The sequence below is a fragment of the Etheostoma cragini genome, chromosome 3 (genome assembly GCF_013103735.1).
Source record: "Etheostoma cragini isolate CJK2018 chromosome 3, CSU_Ecrag_1.0, whole genome shotgun sequence".
Lineage (NCBI taxonomy): Eukaryota > Metazoa > Chordata > Actinopteri > Perciformes > Percidae > Etheostoma > Etheostoma cragini.
Genome location: NC_048409.1, coordinates 1243572 through 1267851, shown reverse-complemented (window position 1 = coordinate 1267851; position 24280 = coordinate 1243572). Strand labels below are relative to the sequence as shown.

Here is a 24280-nt window from a genome sequence, read left to right as displayed (position 1 = left end):
ACACACTAGACCAAAGAAGGGGGGGTGTAACTTAAAAGGTCCGTTTATGTGACCTCATGTTGTGCTATTTAAACCCCCAATGTAGTACAAGAAGACTTTATAATTAACAATTACTGTTCTGCGTCAGATGTCGACAGTTTGAGACACTGTGAAACGTGTCATAAACCTTATAAACAAGTTATAAAGGCTTATGACAGAACGCTTCTTTTAGCACGTTATCATTCGGTTTTATCATGACAAGTTATGGTTAGGGTCAGTCAGGTGTCATGACTGTGTCATGACACATGAGCCCTAACCCATGTTATGTCACTCTTATGTAGATACTTTCAAGTAAAGTGTTACCTGACATACAAATAAACAAGACATAAATACAAATAAATGAAGTACAAAAAGGTTTCCTGTGTATAATATACTCACTTCACAGTTTTACACCACACCAGCAATCTCTAAAAAATTCTACATTACATGTGCAAATTAAGCCGAGTCATTGCACATGGAACAAAGGGTTTTTTACTCCTACTGCTCTTGAACCAGAGTACTTTTGATTATGTTATATCAATTTACCACAAACTGCCTGTTTCAGCAGAGGTGGGCGTGTAGCTCTGGAAAACAAAGGACTTTTAATAAAACGGAACAACCTTTGGTCTGGAAGAATTGGCAGTCACACAATATAAATTTGTCGCAAAATTGTAAAATACCCCCTTTTATCAGCGTGTAATTGTAAGGAAACTGTTCACTAGTATTTCAGACAAAATAAAAATGGCAAGCCAGACTTAAGTAGAGAGAACTTTCAATGAGCAAGGCTAATAAATGGTACCATCACTGCGGAAGCAACAAAGACATCATTAACCACACAAATGACTTGATTATAGGGTAAACCCTGATGCAAATATAAGCATGTCACTGCAGCCCTCTCTTTCCCCGGCACACAGAAGAGACGCTAAAAAGGACCGAGCACACTAAGAAGAAAACAAACAAGAGATTTTCTGACACTAATGGCCTAATGCTAACAAAAGAGTTATATATAAAATGATAAAAGCGCAAGCCTGTAAATGAAGCGAAAGGCTTCTGCCTTGCTTTTATAAGCCAGCTATCAATCTTTGCCCAAATTGTTCCATGGACTAAGTTCCTGTTTACTATTCTAGTCAGCATCCACAGCTGGGCCTTGGCAGGCTCTTGTATTATGTGTCATGGTGGAGAGTCGAGAGGTTTTATGTAGTGGCAGATGCTTTATTCAGTGGCACCTATGCAGCTTTTTGTGGTGGAAAACATCAGAAATAGCACTCCAACATGTCTACTAGCATGAGGAAGCGGTTCATGGATCAATAAAGGGATGATCAGGTGACAAGTGCAGGCATATCAGGAAGATGCTGAGACCGTGCCTTTAAGGCTCATCTGAAGCCCAGAGCCCACTGTCATAACCGCTCATATCTGTCAGTGGGTGGGGAATGAACACCAAGCATGAATAATAGATCATCACTGATATTTTTAGGTGAGCAGAGGCCTCCAATCTTGCAGCTCATCTCAGGATTCTTGATTTTACTTATTTATGGCTGCTTCTTCTTGTCAGCGAGACAAGAGTATTACTCAACACTGCTTCCCCTGTCCAGCAAAGGAATGCAAAATGTGGAGTGGTTCTTGAAAGCCAGAAAAATGTCAATGAGGGAAAATGTCACAAAGTGTGTTACAAGTGCCTTTTCTCAAGTATCGGCTGACATTAGCACACAACTAGTTTAAAAACAGGCTTTGGACATTGATGCCAGATGACGTAATTTATGTAGATATTCTTTTTCCAACTGCAAACTGAGAGACTACTGATATCTGATCATATGCAAATGACTAACTAAGAAATAAAAGAGCCACATGCTGAATATGGACAGTGGAGAGATAAAAAACAAAAAAACAAACGTGTTTCACTGCAAACAATGAGCTACGATGGACAGCATTGGGGTGAAAAGCAGCACATTATTCACATTTCAAGAAGCAACCATTACTAAAACTAATGTGTTCTGTTGCAGATTATACCAATGGAACTTATCCAGCTGAGCAGGGACACTTTTGAAATCAATTTTCCCTTCAAGAAAAAAGCAACTGCGCTGCTGGACTAAAAATAGTAATGTCTTAACTACAACCTTCTGCCATATCTTTGAAAAAATAAGTAAAAAAGTATCAAATAACAACACCACGGTGTGAAGTTTGTTTGATTTGTGTGCTGTTTTTGACACCATTTTATAAAATGTATCACCAGAAAAATATTTTCAATTTATTTTATTCTCAATTTATTTTTGTTTTGACTGCGGCCTGTTTGTTTCACAGGAGCATAATAGGCCGAGATGAGAGAGATCCATAAGCAAGTGGGATGCAAATAAGGTGACACACAAGCCTCACAAGCGATTAAAGATGAAAAGAGAAGGAGACAAAGGAAAAGAGATGCAGGGGAATCTTATGGGACTTTGACAGTCTTCCTGCCTGATATGAAAGCGCCTCAGATTCCATGGCTGGGGTGTCATGGGCTCTGCCTCTGGGAGTGGGCTTCAGATGGATTACAGTAAAAGTAATCACAATACACAAATATGAGATGCCTGTGCAAGGAAACGCTTCTTTCCTTTAGCCACATTCTATGTTTGTCCATCATCATCTGTCCATCATCCTTCTAGCTATGCATGCCACCACCCTTGCCCATTTCAGCTTCCACTGCCTAAAGCTGCTCCCCCCTCCATCACACAGACAATTTGTTCAAGGTTTTAAAAAAAAAGCAAATATCTTACACTCACTAAGCTCTGTCAGTGCAATAACAATAGCGTTGTAATTGCACTGGCCTCCATGATGAAAACCACTGACTGATTCATGCTTGCATCTGAAATAGCATTACTTAAAAAAAGAAGAGTGATGTTAGCTGTAATGCAAATTCAGTTCAGATTACTGTTTACTCCAATGGAAATGAGCAGAGCCACACAACTGCGTATACAATCAAAGTCAAGCATCCTGAGTAGCTGAATTCAAATGTTGACCAAATCAAATCCAGCAATGACTAATTTAACTGACTCAACTAAATGAGAAGGATCTCACAAAAACACCACGCATGAAAAACAAACGACGATGCAGAAAAAAGAGAATTCAATTTTAAATTGATTCCCATGAGTAAAATAGCTTTGGTCTTTTTACACAAGGTTGTCTGGTGAGAGTAATGCACAAGTCACTCACTTTCCATCGAAGGGGTTGGCTCCAGGGATGACATGGGTGCTGTCTCTGCCCACCAGGAAGTGCACGCGGTCATAGAAAGTCTGCAGGTTGCTCTGTGCAGAGGACATCTGTGTCTCCTGGATGATGTCCAGGGGGTCCGGGGAGCCAGCACACAGAGAGGTGATGTGACAGGTCGCCTGCAGACAGCAGTCTGGATCCATGCAGTCCACTAGGCCATCTGACAAGGTCAAACAAGACACACACCCACACACACACTCTCTAATTAAACAACAAGCTGGACACACACCTGGCAAAAGAAACTAAGGATATACAGTATATGTGAGTCACTGGGGCATTATTCCCTTTGGCTGCTGTCTTACGACATAATTGAAGCCACGCTATGTACATCTCGTCCTGGAGAACATTTGAACACCTAGAATTGCTTGCGGTGTTCTGTGTGTAATTTGGTTGAAACAACACAAGACAAGAAAAAAGAGCTGCTGTGCAATGCACTTTACTTTACTAAAGTGGGTCATTGGACTCCCTACCCTTTGCTTTCAGGGGCATATCTGGCCAGATGGGTGATAAAAATAAACCCTGCTGTCAGGAGTCAGTCAAATCCCCAGCAACACCCCTTCCCTGCCAGTGAGAGCCCTGTACTGTGATTGTAGGGGTGGGGGGGGGGAATGACAAACAGTCACTGTATGAATAAGGGATTCTAGCACATCACTCAAACCCAGAATAAGGTCTTAAAGAAAGGAAGTCACATCTTCCATTTGGCACCCTGAGTGGCATAGCCCCCTGGCTGGGTCCGTGTGTGTGCCTGGCTCTGCTCAGGGCTAGTTAGAGGGCAGAGCAGGGACTTCCTCCTGGGGCCAGCGCAGGCCTCAGGCCAGCTACTCTGCTTTTTAATAAAAACCTGTTGTCCAGTTGACTGACTGGAAGCCATTCCTCATCCTCACCTGCAGACGAATACAACTGGAAAGCCTGAAGCAGGTACAGTATATTCTCAAGCACAGAGGTGCTTCTTTCTAGAAGTCCAATCATGTCTAGCTAAGAGTCCCTGCTGATGTCTGGCCAGTGTCAGAAGGCATTGCTGTGTGCTGTTTGTGATTTTACCTCCATCGTTGTCCTTGACATCACTGCAGGCAGTTTCCATAGAGGTGTCACAGCCAGTGCCCCTCCAGCCCAGCTGGCACACACAGTACCAGCCATTGTTACCCAGAGTGCACCTACCATTTCCATTGCACAAACCAGGACAGCCCTCTGTGTAACAAAAAAAAACAATGACATAGGTCAGCACTGAATATTAAATCAAGCCAGTTTAAAAGGGAACAGATTAAACAGACTAATGTATATTGTTTATGAACAAATTCTAACAACACAAATACAGCAACAATGCAGGCTTGCTGGGGACAATAGTATGTGTTGTTAATATTTCTCTGATAGTAATACACCCATAAGAGACATTTGGGTTCATGTTCTTTTGGTTGTGTTTGTTTTGAACCTCTCGCCACTTGGCGCACTAGTCCACTGTCCATTACACCGAAGGTGTAATTATTAGAGAGGTAACTGCACACAGGTGTTGCTGACTCTGGAGAAGCAAAGTGTTTGTTAACCGTGTGGTAATGACGGCACATATTATTGTCTATGATTTAGACATCGACTAATATGAGCTAAAGCGGCTGTGCTCTGTTGATCATGAACGATAAGATTGGGTTTGTATTGAAAACACTGGACATAAGGTCATCTACTGCATCTCTTTGGGTAAGCCTTCAACATGACATAACATTACACTTCACCACCATTTTTAATGCACTTAATTTACTGGTTGTATTGTAAAGTGTATTTGAGTAGAAAAGCCCTTTGATAGGCATCAGGGTCACAACAACACTTAAGTCATGTGAAGATTGTAAAGGGGTTGCTATAATGACTCCCAGCTGAAGTTAATTAATTCAATACACCTTTTGTGAAGCTTCTAATATCCCGTTGAAGTCCAATCAGATAAGAGGGATCTTCTAAATCAATATTCACTCATTACTACAGTAGATTGGCCTCCTGTATCTATGCTACTACAGCTGGATGACGAGAGCAGAGGTGTCTGGCATTCCTGCAGATAGTTGGATCCATTTTTATGTGATTTTCCAATGTGGCCATTATGATCATCATAGCATTTCTGCTTTTGTTGTCTGCAAAAAACAAAAAGGCATTAGTTACTGAAAAAAGGGTATCATAATTTGCTTTCTGTTCTGTAGGTTGTCTCGAGACCTTTTCTTAGCAATCAATAGGAACATTGCTTCAGGGAGAGAGTGTGTTCTGTCATTAATCGAAGCAGAATGCTAAAAAAATGTGAATAAGGATGAGCTGGATAGCATTATGCAGGGGAGGACTTTGCTTGCTCTGTGTTTCCCGGGCATGCGACCCCAGGGGATCGACAGGTGAGACATTCCTCTGCTGCTCTCTGGATAGGTCTTCACAAGGACATAGATCAGAGGATTATCTTGAGCATTTTTCTAGGGCTGTTTGGCATTTATCTGGTAGCTCGTGATTTGTATCCCCTCGCTGAGGAAGAGGGAAGCATCTCAAGATATCAAACGCATAAGGCTGTCACAGTTTGTGTTGTTAGCGAGCTGCCTTGATAGGGAGAATGCTACGCTGACCCATTTTATCAGCTAAAGAGACTGGGGCGGCTGTCTCAATGCTCTTACATCACACAGGAGAATAGGAGTGGGAGGAGTGAAACGATCGAGCTAGAAAGAAAGAGAAACATTACGGTGAATGGGAAACATGTATTAAAGGGAGAAAAATCAGATGAAGGAAGAAACAGTGATGAGAAGGAAACAGAGATAAGGATTTAGGAATCTAAAAGGTAGAAGCACTACCGAGAGTAGATGGTTAGCTGAGGAAGGCACTAGTTGCTTTTTGGTCGGTGCATATATATATTATTGCACATGTATGCCTCATAAATGGGGATTTTAAAAAGTAAAAGCAGGTTATTGGAGCAACTCTTACAAAATATTGTCAAATAATATCCCCAACAGAAGGGATCTGTGGTTCCCTTCTGTTCTCCTGATACAGAAAGCCAACTATATACTGTGTATATATATATTCTATATTTTATTATTAAAATATAATGAAGCTTTTAGCCATGTTGACTGTCCTTGTTCAAGAACAAATCATAAAACATGGCAACCATGGCAACTCCTAAGGGCTCCTTTGAATTTATGTAAAAAAAGAAATGAAAGAAAATAGTAAATAACATGGGGCATTTTGGAGCATTTAAAAATGGTAAGATAAAGAATAATCCTGCCTCAATTTTCTTTTTGTTTCCCTGAAGAAAGAGAAAGGCTATTGCCATTATTAAGTGTCTTGCCTCCTAGACACGTTTGGACATTAGGCGTCCTTTATTGAGCAAAGGGACAAAACAACTCTGGTTTAGACCAATGGAGACAGATGATTAGTAAGCTCCGAATGTTTATCACAAGGATAAATAAAGATCCGTTCTCTGTTGGCCCCAGTTCAACTTAATTGGCAGCCCTTTCAGAGATGAGACCCTGCTGAGCCCTGCCTGAAACAGCTCCAAACTTGAGGCTGCAAGTGTTCAAAGGACTCCTCTGGCAGCCACTCTCATGCCAGGTGGTCCATTACCAAGGACACAGCGAGAGTGAGCGAGGGTGCTGGAGGCAGAAAGGCAGGGTTGCTGCAGAGCCTCCACCCCCTGCTTGCCCTGCACCAACCAGACCATGAACTCTTTTAATTAGAGAGGATGCGGCCTCAGCACCTATCAGGCCCTGCTCACAGCTGCACACTCATCCATAATGCATGGCACAGGTTATGAAGCCCCTTTTTTTCTGACACCCACCTATTGAGAAAGCGGGGCTGCACACGAACCAAATATTCAACACGTATAGAAAGCAGCACAAATTGACTCGCCAGGTGCAAAAGTGCTAAGTGGAGATTATTTACTGTGTGACAATATGGCAAAAAGTTGATGGGAGGTCTTTAAAAATGAGTTGTTTGGGGCGACAAGAGGTGCATAGTGTTTGCATATGTCAATGTAGGGAAGAGCATGGTGTGTGAGCATGATTTGTTAATGCTGGCGTGTGTTACAATGGAAGGAGGGCAAAATAGAAGGAAGGAGGAATGCCATACCTTTCACTACCTTATCCAGATAGTGAGCTTGGGAGATAAAAGACAGGACATATAAGGGAGGTTTGAACAGTGCCACTTCCATGACAAGACAGCAAGGCGCGGTGTTAGTTTACATTACAAAAGGTAAATAAAAAAAAGGAAAAGTGCAGGCATGAAGCAAAATCATGCATTACAAGCAACACAACAAACACAATCCAACACAGAGGGAGCGGGATGGAGACGGAAAAAAAGACACGGGGGTTGTGGAACTCAAAGAAAGAGAATAAGAGAGGAAAAATAAAGAAAGAAAGAGTGAAAGAGAGGTTACAAAAAGTGATATGTTCAGAAAGAACATTTGAATCTGTCCCCATTTATCAACTGCCGGGATCGGCAGAATATCTCAGGGGAGTATTTCAAAAGCAGCGTGATTGATGCACATATTACCAACCTTAAATCTCTCAAGCAATATCCTACAGGAGGTCAGGGTGTTCAACAAAAAGCACTTTTAATCTTAAAACACATCTATATACGATGAGGTCAACAGAGGCTTTGGCGATGACAGGGGGCTAAATTGGACATCCTGTGCTCCACAGCATGGGGCTCGGGGCCAAACGCAGAGCGTCTCAATAATGAAAATTGATTTAAATTGAGATCTTTGACTTCTTAATGGAGGACACTGAGGAATATTCTTGTCACAGGAGTGGGGATCTCAATATGGCACTTATAAAAGGCCCATCAAAAATGTAAGGCGGGCATATAAAACATTCAGAGGCTGAGTCAAGGCTCTGTACTCAAGGAGCTCTGTTCCGAGATATGCACGAGAATACTGTGAGGAAGATTATCGTCATCTATTTGAATATGTAATCTAAGACTACTCAACTTTTGTCCCATCTCCCTAGTGATGTGTGGGAGATTCTTTTTCATTTCTGTCCAGTGAAATGCAGTTGCAGAGGGGGAAGAGATAACCATTGTTTTCTGGCTTCCTCTCTTATGCTTGACTGGTTGGGTCGTAGAATGATAATGAGTGAGCTACCATGTTAGGAGGAAACTATCAACAAAGCAGTGGCTGGGTAGCTTAACCTCGACTAATGCGTCATATGTTATGATTGCCACATAGTTTTGTATACAAATGCATTAACTGCAACTTCATTAACATTCAAACTGATGTGGAGTCAAAAATATTTCCCTCTGAAATACAGTGGAGTAGAAAGTATGATGAAAGAAATGTATTTGAAATACCTAATTGAAGTACCAATATCTCAAAGTTGTACTTAAGTAGACTACTTGAGTAGATGCATTCAGTTTCTTTCCACAATAAAACAAAGAACTAAAAAGGAAATAGAAGATAATTGATGCAAAACAGGTTAAGAATGATAAAGTTGAAGTCTTGCAAAGCAGGCATCCCATAGCATGTCCTGGGGATGGTCTCTGATGTTCAGAGAAGGTTAGACATCAAATATCGTGAAGCTAAGTACATTTATATACTTGTCTTAATGAGCTCAAGTTACACTTTTACAATGAAACTGCCCGACTTTAGAACAACCTCCATCATAACTCCGTTTGGCGGTGGGCATTCCCAACAGAGACAGTAACAAACTAATGCTTACTGCTGATTACTGTTTGGCTGCGTCTGTTGCTGCTAATACTTACATATTACTACAGTCACTACTTCCAAGCAAATGCCGACAACGAGGAATGCCACCTCTCCAGAAATTAAAACATTGCATATTGAAAGTATAATTTCAGTATAAAGTGTGTAAAGTGTGTACACTTTGCAAAGTTTAGTCGCTCATTCGGTCTCTTAACTACTTTCTCTGTGAAGTATTTTAACAAAATAAATAATAGAGCCAACTATATCAACCCTTGAACCACTGCTGGCATACTCTGCAAAACGCAGAACACTTAATGACTAGCAATGCATTGAAAACCTTTTTAGCCAAGGTTTCCGGAAAGCTCGGACATTCAGTCAAGGTCCTGAAACGTCTGTCGCATTAAAGAAGAAGATAAACGTTTTTTGTATAAAACAGAGCTAAAAGTGACCTGCACACAATGACTCACGTGTCACCATTTAAAATGAATAGTACATTTTAAGGGAGAAAAGAAAGCGATGAGGAAAAGGATGAGCAAAATGAAAGGACACCTTAGCACATTCCCACATTAAAATGCATGAAGGCAAGCTTCAGATCCTTGAGTAAACCTGTTCATGCTTTACCGAGTTGCACAAATTCAATTAAGCATGCTTCCCCCCTCTTCTCCAACTGGACCCTTCCCCTCACACCCAGAGCTTCATACACTCGCAGACAGACAGACAACCTACGCCTTTGTTGGCCTTTTAACACACACACACACACACACATACAAATACAAATACACAAAATCTCCCATCCTACCAATAGTGCAGTGTTCTCCGTTCCAACCGGGACTGCATTCACATTTGCCGTCCCTGCAAGTGCCATGTTCGTTGCAGCGAGGGTGACACGCCCTCTGGTCACACCCGGCGCCCATCCAGCCGTCGTCACAGCGGCAGGTGCCCGACACACAAACGCCATGACCACCACAGTCCGCTGCACAAATCTCTGTGGGAGACAGGGACATAGAAAAAGACAAAAAAAAGAGAGCGGGGAAGACGGACGGACAGAAAGGAAGGAAAGAGGGGGATGGAAAGGGATAACAAGGCGGTGACGGGACAAGGCAACAAGGGGTGAAGAAAAGACAAATCCAGGAGTTATTGTAAAGGAAAGGCGGCCACGCTCCACTACCTTGTCTGATGGGAGCTGAAAAGAAATTCCTGCACCTCATAAGGGGCAATCCTTTTTGACAATACAAATCTAATAAGTCCATTCTAAAGAAAAGACATGGATTGTGGCGGCCTAAGAAGACTTATTCTTGCCTTTGCCTCTTCTCCTTTTTTAAAATTCACTTCTTTCTGACACAAAGTGGGTAAAGAGGAGAAAATACACAGCTGGAACTTCTTGCAGCAGTGGCAACGGTATCAGAACTATTATTTGGCTCAAACTGTGAAAGTTACTATCTAACGTTTGTTATACATGTTGTGTTCATAGCTTTGCCACATTAAAGTAATATGGGCAACAGGCAGGAAGCAAGGCTCCACAAATTTATTCAAGGCCTTTTATGTCAATATGCTGTTTTTATTCCACCTAAGTTCAGGGGGCCAGAGGAGGAAGTGCGTTCACAGTATGAAGGGACTAAAAGACAGAGCCACAGTAAGGCTCAGCTGGAGCTTTTGTGTGACAGCTGAAAGACCTCTGTGGCAGGCTGCGATAGAGCCAGGGACATTACCCACGTCTCATGAACTCCAGGGAGAGTATGACAAGACGAAAGCTCAAAGAAATTAAACACTGACAGATTTTTTATGAATCTCATTGAAATGTTAACCTCTTTATTAACTATTGTGTACAAAAAAGGCTTAGTATTGATAGCCATGTATTCCTGAATTGTTAACCAAGCCATTTCAAATATGACTACAGGGGGACCAAACTGGTTTAATAAGTCAATTACTGTCTTTACAGTGCCTATTTTGTCATTGCTACAAATTAGATTTGAGTGTTTTTTTCAGCCACAAATCATGACATGACATTACCATTTTAAAAAGCTTTTTTTCTTTTCTTTTTTTAAATTACTCTCCCCAGCACTTTGTTGCAAATGCTTATTTTTCATCTGACTTTTGAATCAGAGGCACAGTATGCATGCAGCATTTAAATCAGTGCCCTCTATGACTGCTAAAACATACACAACAACAAAAAGTCATCCCACACGCAAACATAGAATATCAGATTAGGATTCAGGTACAGGTAGGATTCATTTTCTAATAATTATTTATTGTGGAATTATGCCTTCTAATACAATAACACATTTAAATAGGTGATTATGAACATAATGAACATCTTGAGTGATCTTATTAGCACAAATAAAAAACTAAGAAGCAAAAACTGACCCTACCACTTCCTTTGTCAGAATGATTAGATAATAATGGTCAGAGAAAACAGACTCAAACGGATGGAGGGACAACTGTTCACTCGGAACAAAGGAGAAACCTTTAACGTGGAAAAGATGCAATTATAGCCTGCAGGCAAACCCTCATTATCCGTGGCCAGAGGAGTCCACAGTGAGAAATACCCCATCCCCATGATGGCCGTTACCATTTGCACTAAAGGACCATGTAAACAAACTTTCCTCTGGGTGAGAAAATGGCAAAAATGGCATAAAAACACACATATTAAAGGACATAAAACCTCAGGCATTGTGTTATGGCTTTTAACAGCATTACTAGCAGCTGTGCACACCCAGGTTGTACTGGTCCAAAGCCACATGAGAAAAGGAGTTTGTAACTTAAAAGTATTGGGGAGGGGAGATTAAAGAATCTTCAACGACACATTGAAAGCTTTCCATCTTTGTGTTCCCCCAGTCTGCAAGGTTATAGGCTGCTAGCTGAACTACCCCACCCACCAAGCTTAGTGTTGTATTAGAGCTCAGAAAGCTCTACAATGAAGAGGATAAAGGTGGATAAAGAGCCAACTCATCATCATTTAAAGAGCTCTTTCTCTGCGAGGCAAACTCAGACTAACTGCCCATTTCCCTCAAAATCCCTTGGATTACCTAATAGGTCATTGTGTCTGCTTGGAATATAAAGGGATTCATGGATCCAAGAGACTGCCGGACTAAAACTCTCATTTCAGAAATATTTTGTGAGAATACAAATGATGCTGTCTAAAGGAAAACAGGTGAAGGCTGCAGCTTTCACAACCTATCCAAATCCTAAATCTGCCAGAAAATAACCCTAAGACATGAATACAGTCTCAAATGATCAGTTATACGTGGGGGGGAATTGCTTTCATTTACATCTGCCAACACTAAAAGCAAAGGATTTTAGATACCTACATCTGATAGCTCTTTAACAATCCACCACTGACGCTGCATTTACTCTGCTGCCTTTTCATTTTTAAGTGGCGTTTTAACACAAAAACAATCTCCGTCCAAGAGTTTTAGCTCCTGTAGCAGAACTAATCTCCGTCCATATACACATGCATGTGGACAAACGTCCTTTTTAAAATAAAACGTAGTAGTGTACTGTAGATGTAGCTTGAGTTCTGAGGTTTTTCAGTAAAATACTCCATTGGTGAATGGGAGCAGGTAGGCGGCTGTCAGAGCTAAACATAAATTGACTTTTTTTTTCTATCCTTAGAGCCTCAAAAAGGTATATTCTAGGTGTAAAACTGTATTTTATGCTCAGCCTATCTTGACTACCAAGAGAGGGCATTCCCCATGGACAAAATGAACACAATGAGAACAATCCTCCGGAGCAGAAAAAGCTATCATCAGCTGTGAGCCAATGTGAAGAAAGCTGGAAGTCAAGAAAGAGCATTAACATGCATTAGATCATTCTTCTGACATCCCTGCTATGCGTGTTTCCCTCTTTTCTCTGGCTGCCAGCTAACCATGTGGAGCTTGAGGATGAATCCATTCGTAAAAGAAGTCAATTTAGAGCAAAATCAACCAGAGTTTGATTGTTAGCTTTGGACCTCCAACTGATCAGTGATGTGAATAATTGAGGCTTTTGTGTGGGCCATTTTATTTGAACATAATCAAAAATGTTTACTTCTGTGAGGAGCGTGGCAATTATCAAAGTTGTGTTGAATCAAGCAGTGAAATAAACTCTTACAAAAAGGCAAGGATCTTTTCCCAGATAGAGTGACAAAGATGCCAATGCTGTTTATTGTCAGTTGGGAGGTATTAAAATAATAATAAATTATACAAGAAACTGTAACAAAAAAAGAGACAAATTCTTGGCTTACTTTATTTAAGAGTTTTTTTTACTTGGTAACAAAGCTACATCAGCATGGATCTGTGAAAGGAAATTCAGCCAATGTTTCCTCCCGTCTGAGGGAAGCACTCACCTGTAGAGCAGTCATGGCCCGTCCAGTTGGGATCACAGCTGCAAGTGCCGGTGTCCGCCAGGAAGGCTCCGTGTCCAGAGCACTGGTCCATGCAGGAGGCCCTGGGGCTCTCGCATCCAGGCCCGCCCCACCCCACAAAGCAGTGGCATTCTCCTTGGACACACACCCCTCGGCCTGAGCATGTCGGATCCAAGCAGTCCACTAAAAGGGTTTCAAAGAGACAGAGTCAGACACACCAGTCACCTGCGGTCTCTTTCAGAGGCAACCTGGCGTCTCTATTTGAGCCTGAGTAGAATGACCTGCAGTGGGCCGCAGCTCAGCTTTGTACCTTAATGTACAAAAACTAACAGAGAAACCGATGCGTGGCAGCATACTTTCTCTAAAACAGGAGACACGATTTGCAGTCAAACTAATTAAATCACACTGAGGCGTATGGTACCAAACCTGGGGTACTGCCCACACTCCTGCTGGCACGATCCCAATAACTCAGAATGGAAACTCCTCCTAAAGATGGAAGGTGACTTAATAGAAGCATGTTTCTCAAAAATGAAAGCCATGATGATGAGTAATTCAAAACTGGAAAATTTTCAATTAACTAGAATGTACAGGAGAAATGGGGTAAGGCAAAGAAAATCCTTCTAGGCATGCTCAACACAAGTTTACAGACTATTTGAAGATCGCTGTGACTGAGGAAGCCTTGCCCTGGCTTCCCTCTGCTGCATCTTTTGTGTGCACTGCATCAGTGTACACAGTACACAGTCTACCAGTTCAATTAGTATGAGAACATCAAATTAATAGCTGTTTCTATAGCATCGCATCCAGTCCCTTGACATCTTGTTAAATGAATGCTCCCTTCATAAAGCCCAGGAGTTGTGGGAGCACACATCAAAATAAGAACATTCTTCCTACCAGACAATATCTGCATGGTACACGCGGATGGCAAATGGGCCTCAAGCAGGAGCAATGTCTAGCCTCTGAGAGCGGCAGGCCACGCCATGGCAGCTCCCCTTTACCATGACAAAAATGCGTATAAAGGCTGTCATAGTAAGACAAACAGGATCTCTCGCCTCTTAGCAGATGGTTTGGGCACAAAGCACAAAGATCAGAGGCTAACTGACAAGAAACTCTCTCCTGGCAATTAATCATTGTGGCTGAAGGTCGCACGGAAGAAAGGTAAAAATGTTAAAGGGCCCTCGTCCACATTCCCTCTCCACTCCTTATGGCTAGCACTCCACCTAAAATAGAATGGGGGCCTACGGATGTCAGAAACCCCCATTTATCAAACTCCCAGGGCCATTTTTCATCTTGAAATGAGAGCCTTCAAGAACTGGCTATCACAATGGCTCCTTCAATCTTATCTGGTCAAGCCTTATCCAGCATCGTGAATGTGGAGTTGCTAATGGATTAACATCAGACTTGCCTGAATTTCAGGCAGTATAAGGAGTGTTTCAATTACCGCAATGCCTTATAGCCATGATTTATACTGGAAAAGTCAGCTAGGATGCATATTGTGAAGTGTTATGGCTGCAACGATCTTCATAAAGGATGTCCTGCCTTTATATTACTGGATAGACTGTTAAATAAGCCATACCCACTTAATAGTCGTTCCCATTATGAGGATTGCATTAAAATGGCCAGCACTAACAAGCTCAGATGGTGGTTACAACAGCCATATTATGTATGAATTTATATGTTTAGGATACATTACCGTCGCTTATCAAATAATCACCTTCTTCACAGTTTTCCCCTTTGTAGCCTGGGTTGCAGATACAGGTTCCCACGATGCAGGTACCATGGCTACTGCATGTGATGTCAATGCACTGGTTGGTGGGAATGTCACACTCTGAGCCCTTCCAGCCGCTGTGACACATGCACCGACCTTTAAGGTATTGACCGTTCCCACTGCATAGCACTGGACAGGCAGCTTTGAAAAGAGCAGACAGCATACATCCATTTGAATGGACCCCTCCAACCATAGCTTCAAAGAATAGTAAGTGTGTGCTAAAGCCTTGACCTGACAATGAGCTTCTGTCCAAAATGTTAAAATGTTTCCTTTCCCCGTGTGCAACATGCAGCACACATTACTGCACAACAACACATATCTCATAGCAACACAATGGCTGTGGTGATGTGGTGCCAATCAACACATGGATAACAGGCGGCAGTGTGTGCAATCGAAACAAACTGCTATCATTCTAACACACTGCTCAAAGTTGTAAACTTGGTGGAAAATGAATACAGCCTTGGTGTCATTAATTGAATGAGTGATTCAATACCAGCCCTGTGATCTGAAGCCCTCTCTTCTATACAGTTATTCAGGAGTTCTTTTATGTGCAACACAATACAGCATTGGGAGAGATAGAGGTAAAAATGAATTGTCTGGAGATGAACAGCGTAATTTAATAAGAAAGATCTGAAGTACAATAAAAAGTAATTGAAAGATTGTAATGGCTTTGTTCTGGTCATGCAGTGAATATAATTCGGTAGGCACCCTTAAAATGTTATGTATGAATGATGTAGATCGATAAAGACATTATTATGCTATGGGAGCAACTTACCTCGCCCACAGTCAGGTCCTTTGAATCCTAAAAAGCAGTGGCATGTTCCAGCAACACAGTCCCCGTTCCCAAAGCAGTTACTGGGACAGTCATCAATAGAATCTGCAAGAGAGCAATCAGGAGCTTTTCTGAGTAATGTGGGTTTGAAAAAAACAACTTTCCTCCTACTCATTTTCTTTGGCTTGATTATTATGCCTTTGCTAATGAAAGTAATAAGCACAGGCTCCAATCCTGTCAACATTTCTATTTCACTGCAAAACATGTTTGAGTGTTACTAATGTTTCACCCGAATTCCCTAAAAGAGTAAACACGTTTACCTGGGCTTCAACCAAAACTCACAAAGCCAATACATTCTCAGAAATTCCAGATGCACTGGACGTGATACGTGGCATGCATCATTTGACAAACCTAATTTGATGCTGTGATGGCAGACTGAAAGCACTCGATCTGACACGCGAGCAGCACTGGAACCCGTCTTTCCCCACTGCTGTAGGTATTGGTAGAGACACTGAGCAGGCTCTGTAGCCTGTTTCCTTTTTTATCTGTTTATATGTGTACTTTAAAAGGATATTTTTCAAGTTGTTAACGCTGTGGTTTTGAGACTCAACGTACTCCGGTGGTAACGCAGGTCCTATCAACAATACTGTAGACTGAAAAAAACCATCTGTTCAGACAGGCATTAATACACAACACATACATTTTTGTCTGGCGTTTTCTCCTTGCTTTGTTGCTTGACTATATTAGATTTTATTTTGTATTGTTGTATTTTTTGAATGTGCAGCACTTTGTGACTGGTGTCTGTGAAATGAGCTATATAAATAAACTCTGCTTGCTTGCTACATGCAAATAACTTTAGTCTTGTGGAGAGAACCCTCTGGAAAGGTTTTGACACTGAACGTCTAAAGGTACTTTATTGTCACATACACATAGCGAAATCCATTCTCTGCATTTAACCCATCCTTCAAGGGAGCAGTGGGCAGCCATTTACAGCGCCCGGGGGAGCTTGCCATGTGTTTGACAGCAATTTTAATGTGATGCGAACAATCAGCACAACACATTATTTTCCTTATTCATCCCTCTTATTAAAAAAAAAGGCAAAATTATTATTTTCTACTACTGTGTGATGACACTTTTATTATAAATAAGAGTGACCAGTGAGGCGCTTGACAGCAGCAAAATTCTGGGACATGATACTCATGAATTAGGCCTGTAATGGTGCTGAAAAATATTCAGTCTTGCTTTCAGGCAGCAGAGGCTCTGAGGCAAAACTTACTGAACAAAGAATCTCTTGTGCTCTGCAAAGGGCTAGAAATGTGAGCCATGGATTCAGCTTCCCTTTACTCTGGAGAGTCAATCAGCACTGAGGATGCAAGGCAAGACAGAGAGAAAAGACAAAGAGAGTGAGAGGTGGGGGGGCGGTAAAGCCAGACCAGAAATACAGTGAAGAGAGAGAGAGGGGTAGGCAGTGAACAGAGAAATGCTGCTGATGTTTTCTGTGCTGCAGGCTTGCATTTACAACGGCGGGTTATTGAGGGGATCCAGGGAAGACTATCCTCTGGGGTGGGGCAGGCAAATCAGCATTTTGGTTAGGTTTTGATGGTTTTGATGGAGTCCAACATGAACCTGTACCCACTGTAGGAGAGCTGGGCTTTTTTGCTCAAAGCTATTGAAAAACCAGCAGAGAGAAAGAGAGAGAGAGAGTGTGTGTGTGTGTGTGTGTGTGTGTGTGTGCTTGTGTGTGTCCATTAGAAATTCCTCCCAGAAGTACAATTATGCTGGCGAGATTCCTGCCGTGAGTCTTGCAGCTCATGCATATAGGGACAAAAAAAACGCTAAGCGGATTGTAGTGTCCACCAACCAAGGCTCTGCGAGATCCAACTTAAACTGCATTCAATGACATATCACAGTATTCTGACAGGCATTCTACAATAGTGGGCCTCTAATTAAGGTCTTTTTTGATCTTTATCTATCCTTGGTTTTCTTTAGTGAACAGCAAACGGTCAAATTGAACATATTAATAGAGTAATCGTCAACTGCAGTGCTCCCATTCTGAATGCTGCTGACATAGTTTAGTAGACTACACACTTCCCATGTCTATTGGCTGTGTTTCCTCTGAGAGCAGGGAGAGAAGGCTATGAATATCTCTTAGCCACATACTCGACATAGGCCAACGCATAAATCATGGATTCAAGCAGAGCTTCATTGAAATTCATTACCCTTTCACATCAGGGGAGCTAACTATTGTGTGAGTCTCTCCAGTCGGAGAGGACGGAGTAGCGTGCAGTAGGCAGTTTTAATCAGCGCCTTGCCATGCTCTCCGAGGATGCTCAGCACCTTTGAATGATGGGTGGTTGTGTACAGAGAGAGCCTCTGCTATATAGTGGAACAGGATATGGAGTAAGACATTGGTGCTGGTCTGTGAGTCCTTTCGCTTTGCTCCCCAACATAGGAAGCCATGCCTGGGTTGAAGCATGTCTGGCACCAGGCAGCAGGGACAAATGTCTTCATGCTCCAGAGGGCTGCGATACAAAACATTCAGTGGGACACATATCACATGCCAAGTAATGAGAAGCAGCCCAGATTAAAGACAGGGACACTACATCCCCCCAGATGTAGTATGGCATGGCTATGTGCAACAAGCAAACCTTTCATCTAATATAAGAAAAAAAATCTTACTGACACTATCAGAGACACTAAAATCCTACACTACAATTCATTTTAAAAATAAAACCGGTCCTCATAAGCATTTTAGCATTATTTCAGAACTAATATCCATCCATAATAACATGGCTGAAAACACAAATAACAGACCGTTCCCATACACTGGGCATGCGTGGGCTGATAACGCCACTGGACACGGGAATTGTCACAAATCACTCAAATACCAGCTTGCCTCCTGTAGCCAGTAGCATTATAAAATGTAGAATTTAACTGCACAACAGCTGCTCGCATCAACAACAAGGTAAAAAAACGCTGTAAGTTGTTACCCATGATGAATGGATGAATCACCGGTAGTCAAGGCTGATGTAGTTTGTTTTCTTGTGCGAAAGAGACGCGTGACAGGGCTGTGACGAATCAGGGAAGGACACGTAGGGACTCAAAAGACCCAATCATGGGTGTCTACTTCATCGTTTCCAAATGTCTCTGTTTCTATCTGTACAGAGTAAAAGACAAACCCCAGGGGTTTCAAAGGTCTCTTTTTAGGGGCTTGGAAACGCCAGAGATGTGTGGACGCACCGTCGTAAAAATGAAAACGTATTAGTGTGGATGTAGCTTTAGTGTCTTATAAACAATGCTGCTTGTGTCTCTCAGTGCGCCTGTTCTAGATATTGCTCACATATATTTCTATGCCTGGGTTGCTCCACTTGAAGGTCAACGCTATCCCTCCACGGCTCAATACAATTCAGGCAGTTGGTGAGATTCAATTTCTGCTGTAGGGCACTTAACCGGTGACCCATTTTAGAAAGGGCCCCTCTGCCTGCCTCTGAGCTTCTGTGGGCAGATCAGCTCTGATACAAATGAACAGGGGCAGAATTTTAGATCTGACTAACTCCGCCCCTCCCCATTCCCATCTGTTGCACAGAATACCTTATCCAATAGTGTTTTCTCTGATGCAAACCACAGGGGGCCTTCATGCACACCCAGTCATGAAGAAAAAAGGTAAAGTAAACATGCTGCCCTGACACCCCCTCCTTGTGTCATATCATATATTAAGTATTACATTACAGCTGTTGTTGGCATAGCAAGGGGGGGGGCATCTCTTGCCTGTCTCCACTTGGTGTTACATTAGTGTTGAGGACAGCTTCTTATCGATCTGCTGCCTGGCACAGCCCCTGTCACAGATGGACTCTGGCCCAGGAGCTTTTAATTAAAGAGCATGTGAGAACAGCTCCCAGCTGCCATCCCTGTGAAAGTCGACACCTCGGGCCCTCTCACACCTTGCTTGATACAGCAGTGCCAATCAAAGGCGCTTTAGGCAGAACAAAGAGGAGCGTACAAAACGGAATCACCTCGACAAGATGAGGACGTACTGTATGTCTAAAACATAGCAACGTGGCACACACAACTAATCAGACGAGAGAAATATCTTGCCTACTTTGATGTATGGAAAGCAGATGGAAATTGGAGCAAATCATGATCAAAAACGGCACTAGCAGGAGGGTACAATCATACTTTGAATTGTATGCAAATGGTTCCCAGAAGCTGGACCCCTGATTCGCTTGGAAGACACTCAGGCTAATGAGGATATTATGATCTCTAAATGCCCTACTCAGGGGCATTGCAGGATAGCAGTGATGTCCTGATTTTTGAAATATTCAGCTTCACCTTGATTAACCTGCACTTTCCTTGACTATAGAAAACTGCCAAAAAAAGGGCCTCTAAATCATGCCCAAAGTCACGGCTGTTTGCCATGGAGTTCTGCTGGTTGGTATTATAGGGATTATGTGGATTGCTATTACAGGTTTCAGCAGCAGGTCGTGCCCAGGGTGCTCACCTATGGCGGTGGTGAGGAAGGAGACAGTTTCAGTTTCTTTTCCGTCGTTGTAGATGGCCAGGTGCCAGATGCCTGAGTCCATGTACTGGATAAAGCCTGTGTCGTGTGTGGTGATGGGTAACAGGCTCCGCTGCAGAGCCACAGGCCCAGCCAGACCACGGACGTCCTGGGCCAGTAGCCGCCGCCCATCCAAAAGCTCCACAAAGTCAAACTGCAGACAGACACACAGAAAGTGAGAAAGACTGATAGGTGGACCGCAGACACGCCATTAGAGTGACATATGAGACGTGAGTGCTTTCAGCTCTCTTTATAGTGGAGCATCATTTGGTCTGCATGAATAACTCATCATTCCACAGGGGCTTGAGTAAGTCTTGGCACATCGTGGCTGGATGGGCTGTGATAATTTCCTAATCCACATATCTTATATAAAAGCCTTGTGTAAAACTATTAAAGGGAAAAAGGGAAACTGGGGGGAATGTAAGTTAGTGTTTACCAAATAACATTTGCTTCATATCAGTAGTGACTCAGTGAATACCAACAAGACAGCATTTCATTTTTGATCTCCATAAGGAAGGGACTCTCATCTCGTCTGCCACTATGTCTTATCAGACACAGCGCCAAAACTTCACTCTTAACTAAAATATTTCCTTTGAAGTAAAAATAGAGAAAAGAGAAAAACATGATCTTTTGACTGAAAACTAAATTACATTGGACCTAACTCCAGATACATTTAGAGCAGAAATCTAAACTCTGTAAACCAAGCAGTCCGACATGATAAATAATATAATGTATCTCGTTCTGTGCTGCACATAGATGGGAAATTAGTGTAAAGAAAAATGTCCCTTTCTTGGCCCCTGAGCCCTGTATCTTTGTGTGATTCATTGATGATATTGAACCTGAAAGAAATTTGCCATGAATCCTTTTCTGCAAGAAAGAGATTGATAATACAATAGAGAGATTTATGAATTGGTTTGTAGTTACGAAACGTTCCAACATGTTTTTAAACAGTATTCCATTTTATATTCTGTGGCAGAAGGAAGAATGGAAAAAGAAGTTGAACCCTTGTACCATACAGATATGATTCTAATTTGTTTCACATAGCCTCCCATTTACAACTGACTGTGCTATTACTACTGTAAAGTACTGTTGTCTTCCACAAAGAAGACATCATGATTTGTTACAGAAACACAAGTATAATTGTAAAACAAGTATAACAACTTAAAGTCCACAAAACATTTTGATTTTCAAAATGTTCCTTTCATATAGAATGCGGTAGGTTAATTGTAACAAATGAATGAGTGTCAGAGACATTAAATGTTTCTCACCTGAGTGTGTGATGGAGGTAGGCCTCTCCTTCCGTAGATTCCCACTAAGGCATCTTTGCTCAGGGACACGTTAAACTTCAGGTACATGGGATGATCAATGAAGACCTGGGACCTCCAGAAGATTCCAGGAGGAATCTGCTGAGCGACCTTGCGCCCCACGTCAATCTCGCCCATGTCTATATAGCTGTCATCTGGGAACAAGCTGTCCAATTTGCCTGCATTGCACACAAAGAAAATCGGTCAAAGAGATCACACCATTAATCCAGCGTGTGGAGGGCAGAGGGAGTCAGTCTGCCAAAGCATGATAGTCTGACCATATCACAGACATTCAATCACATCCCTGACAGCGAGAGGAAGAAAAAAATATTATGAATGACCCTTCTGACCACTGCCACCAATTCCAGTCCCAATTCCAGTGGGGAAGAGTACAGAACTAAGAATAATCCAATGGAAAATGAGTCTGGTCCTCAAACACAAGTCTAGTTACACCCTGAAGTGAGTTGTGTTGATTTTTCTTAAATGGAAAATCATTGTTTGAAAGTCTGTATAAAATGAAATGATGAAATATGTTTAAATACCTGGTAGCACTGATTATTTTAAAGCCTCATCCCATCATTAAACTTGGGATCACACTTTGGACATTTTATTACGTTTGTTGGCTCAAGCATTGCAAGTCTTTTTTTATAATCTGTACACCATGCCATAAATATTATTCATAGAGGTGAAAGATTCTAAAAAGTAGGATTTAAATTGCTTGAACATATGGAGTGAAAATGTTATGAAAAATAAAAAAATAAAAAAATAAAATGCAACTGCCTTAATACTGTGATAAAAAACAGTTATAACTGAAGTAAAAGCAGTAAAGTGAAAATTGTAATTATAGTAAAGAGGGATCTCCAATGCTAGTACCCGCTCAGGTACAAGCACACCCACTGCCAAACACTGTCCACATGCCACATAATACACCTTATATTGGACTCGGTGGAAATGGCAACATCTGTTTGCCCATGTAGATGAGCTAATTTCTGCACCGATGTCTACTAAAGCAGACGTCCATACAAACTACCCCCAGGACTTGGTGGCAGACACGGCTTTAGGTTACACATGGTACGGCAGATGGCAGTGTTCTCAAAAGTCCATCAGTGGCAATGGTTTTTATCAGAGAAGACAGGACACACTCCCCTTCTCCCAGATTTGGGCTTTCCATAATGCGACAACACACATGCTCATTTCCCACATGTTGGGTGTGTGTTTGTATTTATGCAGCACATTAATGGAGAGCACTCATCGGACTGTTTAAATAAATCATAAGCAGAGAAGAGTGATAATGGGCCTCATGGTTAAATAAATGGCTGATATTCTGTAAGCTGAACTACAACATAATACTTTGATGCAAAGACAAGAATCCGAAAGAGAGAAACTAGTTTGAATTTCAACACACTGCACATTTGCATCACCTTGATAAAACATTAGATAGCTCATCATTGTTTTCTGGTGACAGCACTGAAGAATGAGACTTATTTAGAGAACCATGGCTATTGATTTCCTATCAGCAACAGCGGCCATGCAAGGTCTAAGCTCGGCTGTAGTCATGCGTGTTGTTAGCTATACACACATTCTGCTGTCTGGTAAATGAAAAAGACAACTCCTGGATTCATCTATATGGTAATGACCCCATCTTCTACCTATTGTAGTCTGCCAGTGGCAAATCACATGTTTAAATCTGGGCCCATTTGTTCTAGGAATGGAACGGAGCAAACTTTTCTCGAGTCGAGCAGTTGGTACCATGGGGGTGAGCACATGCTTTCTTTGGCTGCCAGGAAAGGCAGCCCAGACTAGGAGATGAAAGGATCACATCCGTTCTGAAGAGGACAGAGTGGCTAATCCCCCTCCAGCCCCTGGATACTCAGTCCCTTCAGCTGCCCCGTTTTCTCCCTCCAGGAACAAATAACACGTTCCCACTTACAACAACTTTCATAGGATTACAATGCAGATCTCTTTGCAAACCTTGGAGACGAGTGAACACAATGTGGAACTGGATGTCAAAATAATAACAAACTTGCTTGAGCTCATAAAATGTCATCTGTAAACTTTAAGATTTGAAAAAAACTTGTCTTCCTTGTGCCATGTTGTTCTTTTCTAACGCGGGTGCAACAGTTCATGAAAACGAACTAAGAATCACACAAATCATCCTGAAAATATCAGATGCATTTAGGTAGGTTTTAGGCAAGAATTAGTTGGAGAGAAAACAGATTATCCTTGTGAAAATTGCACTTACTCTCATCTTTTCCCTTCCGGTCCGGTATTTCCAAGCCTGTGTTGCCTAGTGGTGGCAAGCTCAGGTCAGTAGGAAAAGGTAGGCCACTTGTGTTGTCCTCTGACAGCTGGTACATCTGTCTCTGCATGGGTTGCAAGTGCCAGTTCAATCCAAATAGGTGCATGGCTGAAATATTAAACACAAGACAACTTCAGAATTTACTTCCTTTTTGCAGTTCATCAAAGCAAAATCATATACTCTCTAAATTACATATAAAGTAACCCCAAAGGTTATTCAAGCTGTCAGTCAGCTGTGAGATTAAGGCACAGGAAGTAAATTCCAAAGAACAATACACGGTTTAATGGTTAATGGCATTTTTTCCAAAGTGCTGAGCGGAGAGATCAGAAGATGAATGC

At 41.9% G+C, this 24280-nt stretch overlaps 1 protein-coding gene across 12 annotated transcripts in view; it reads right to left on the bottom strand.

Annotated features, from left to right (window-relative positions):
• The window catches only part of tenm4 (teneurin transmembrane protein 4), a 166277-nt gene that overhangs the window by 49790 nt on the left and 92207 nt on the right, over positions 1-24280 (bottom strand). For 7 of the 12 annotated variants that reach the window (XM_034865640.1, XM_034865643.1, XM_034865664.1 and 4 more), the window contains 10 exons: positions 23886-24050; positions 21608-21822; positions 20283-20493; positions 15788-15889; positions 14959-15153; positions 13230-13430; positions 9705-9890; positions 7336-7362; positions 4303-4449; positions 3205-3421 (listed from right to left, as the gene is read on the bottom strand). In XM_034865640.1, the coding sequence (XP_034721531.1) occupies positions 3205-3421; positions 4303-4449; positions 7336-7362; positions 9705-9890; positions 13230-13430; positions 14959-15153; positions 15788-15889; positions 20283-20493; positions 21608-21822; positions 23886-24050 (1666 nt within the window). The remainder of the gene's footprint in view (positions 1-3204; positions 3422-4302; positions 4450-7335; positions 7363-9704; positions 9891-13229; positions 13431-14958; positions 15154-15787; positions 15890-20282; positions 20494-21607; positions 21823-23885; positions 24051-24280) is intronic. The other 5 variants (XM_034865648.1, XM_034865655.1, XM_034865671.1 and 2 more) reach the window with 1 other exon arrangement.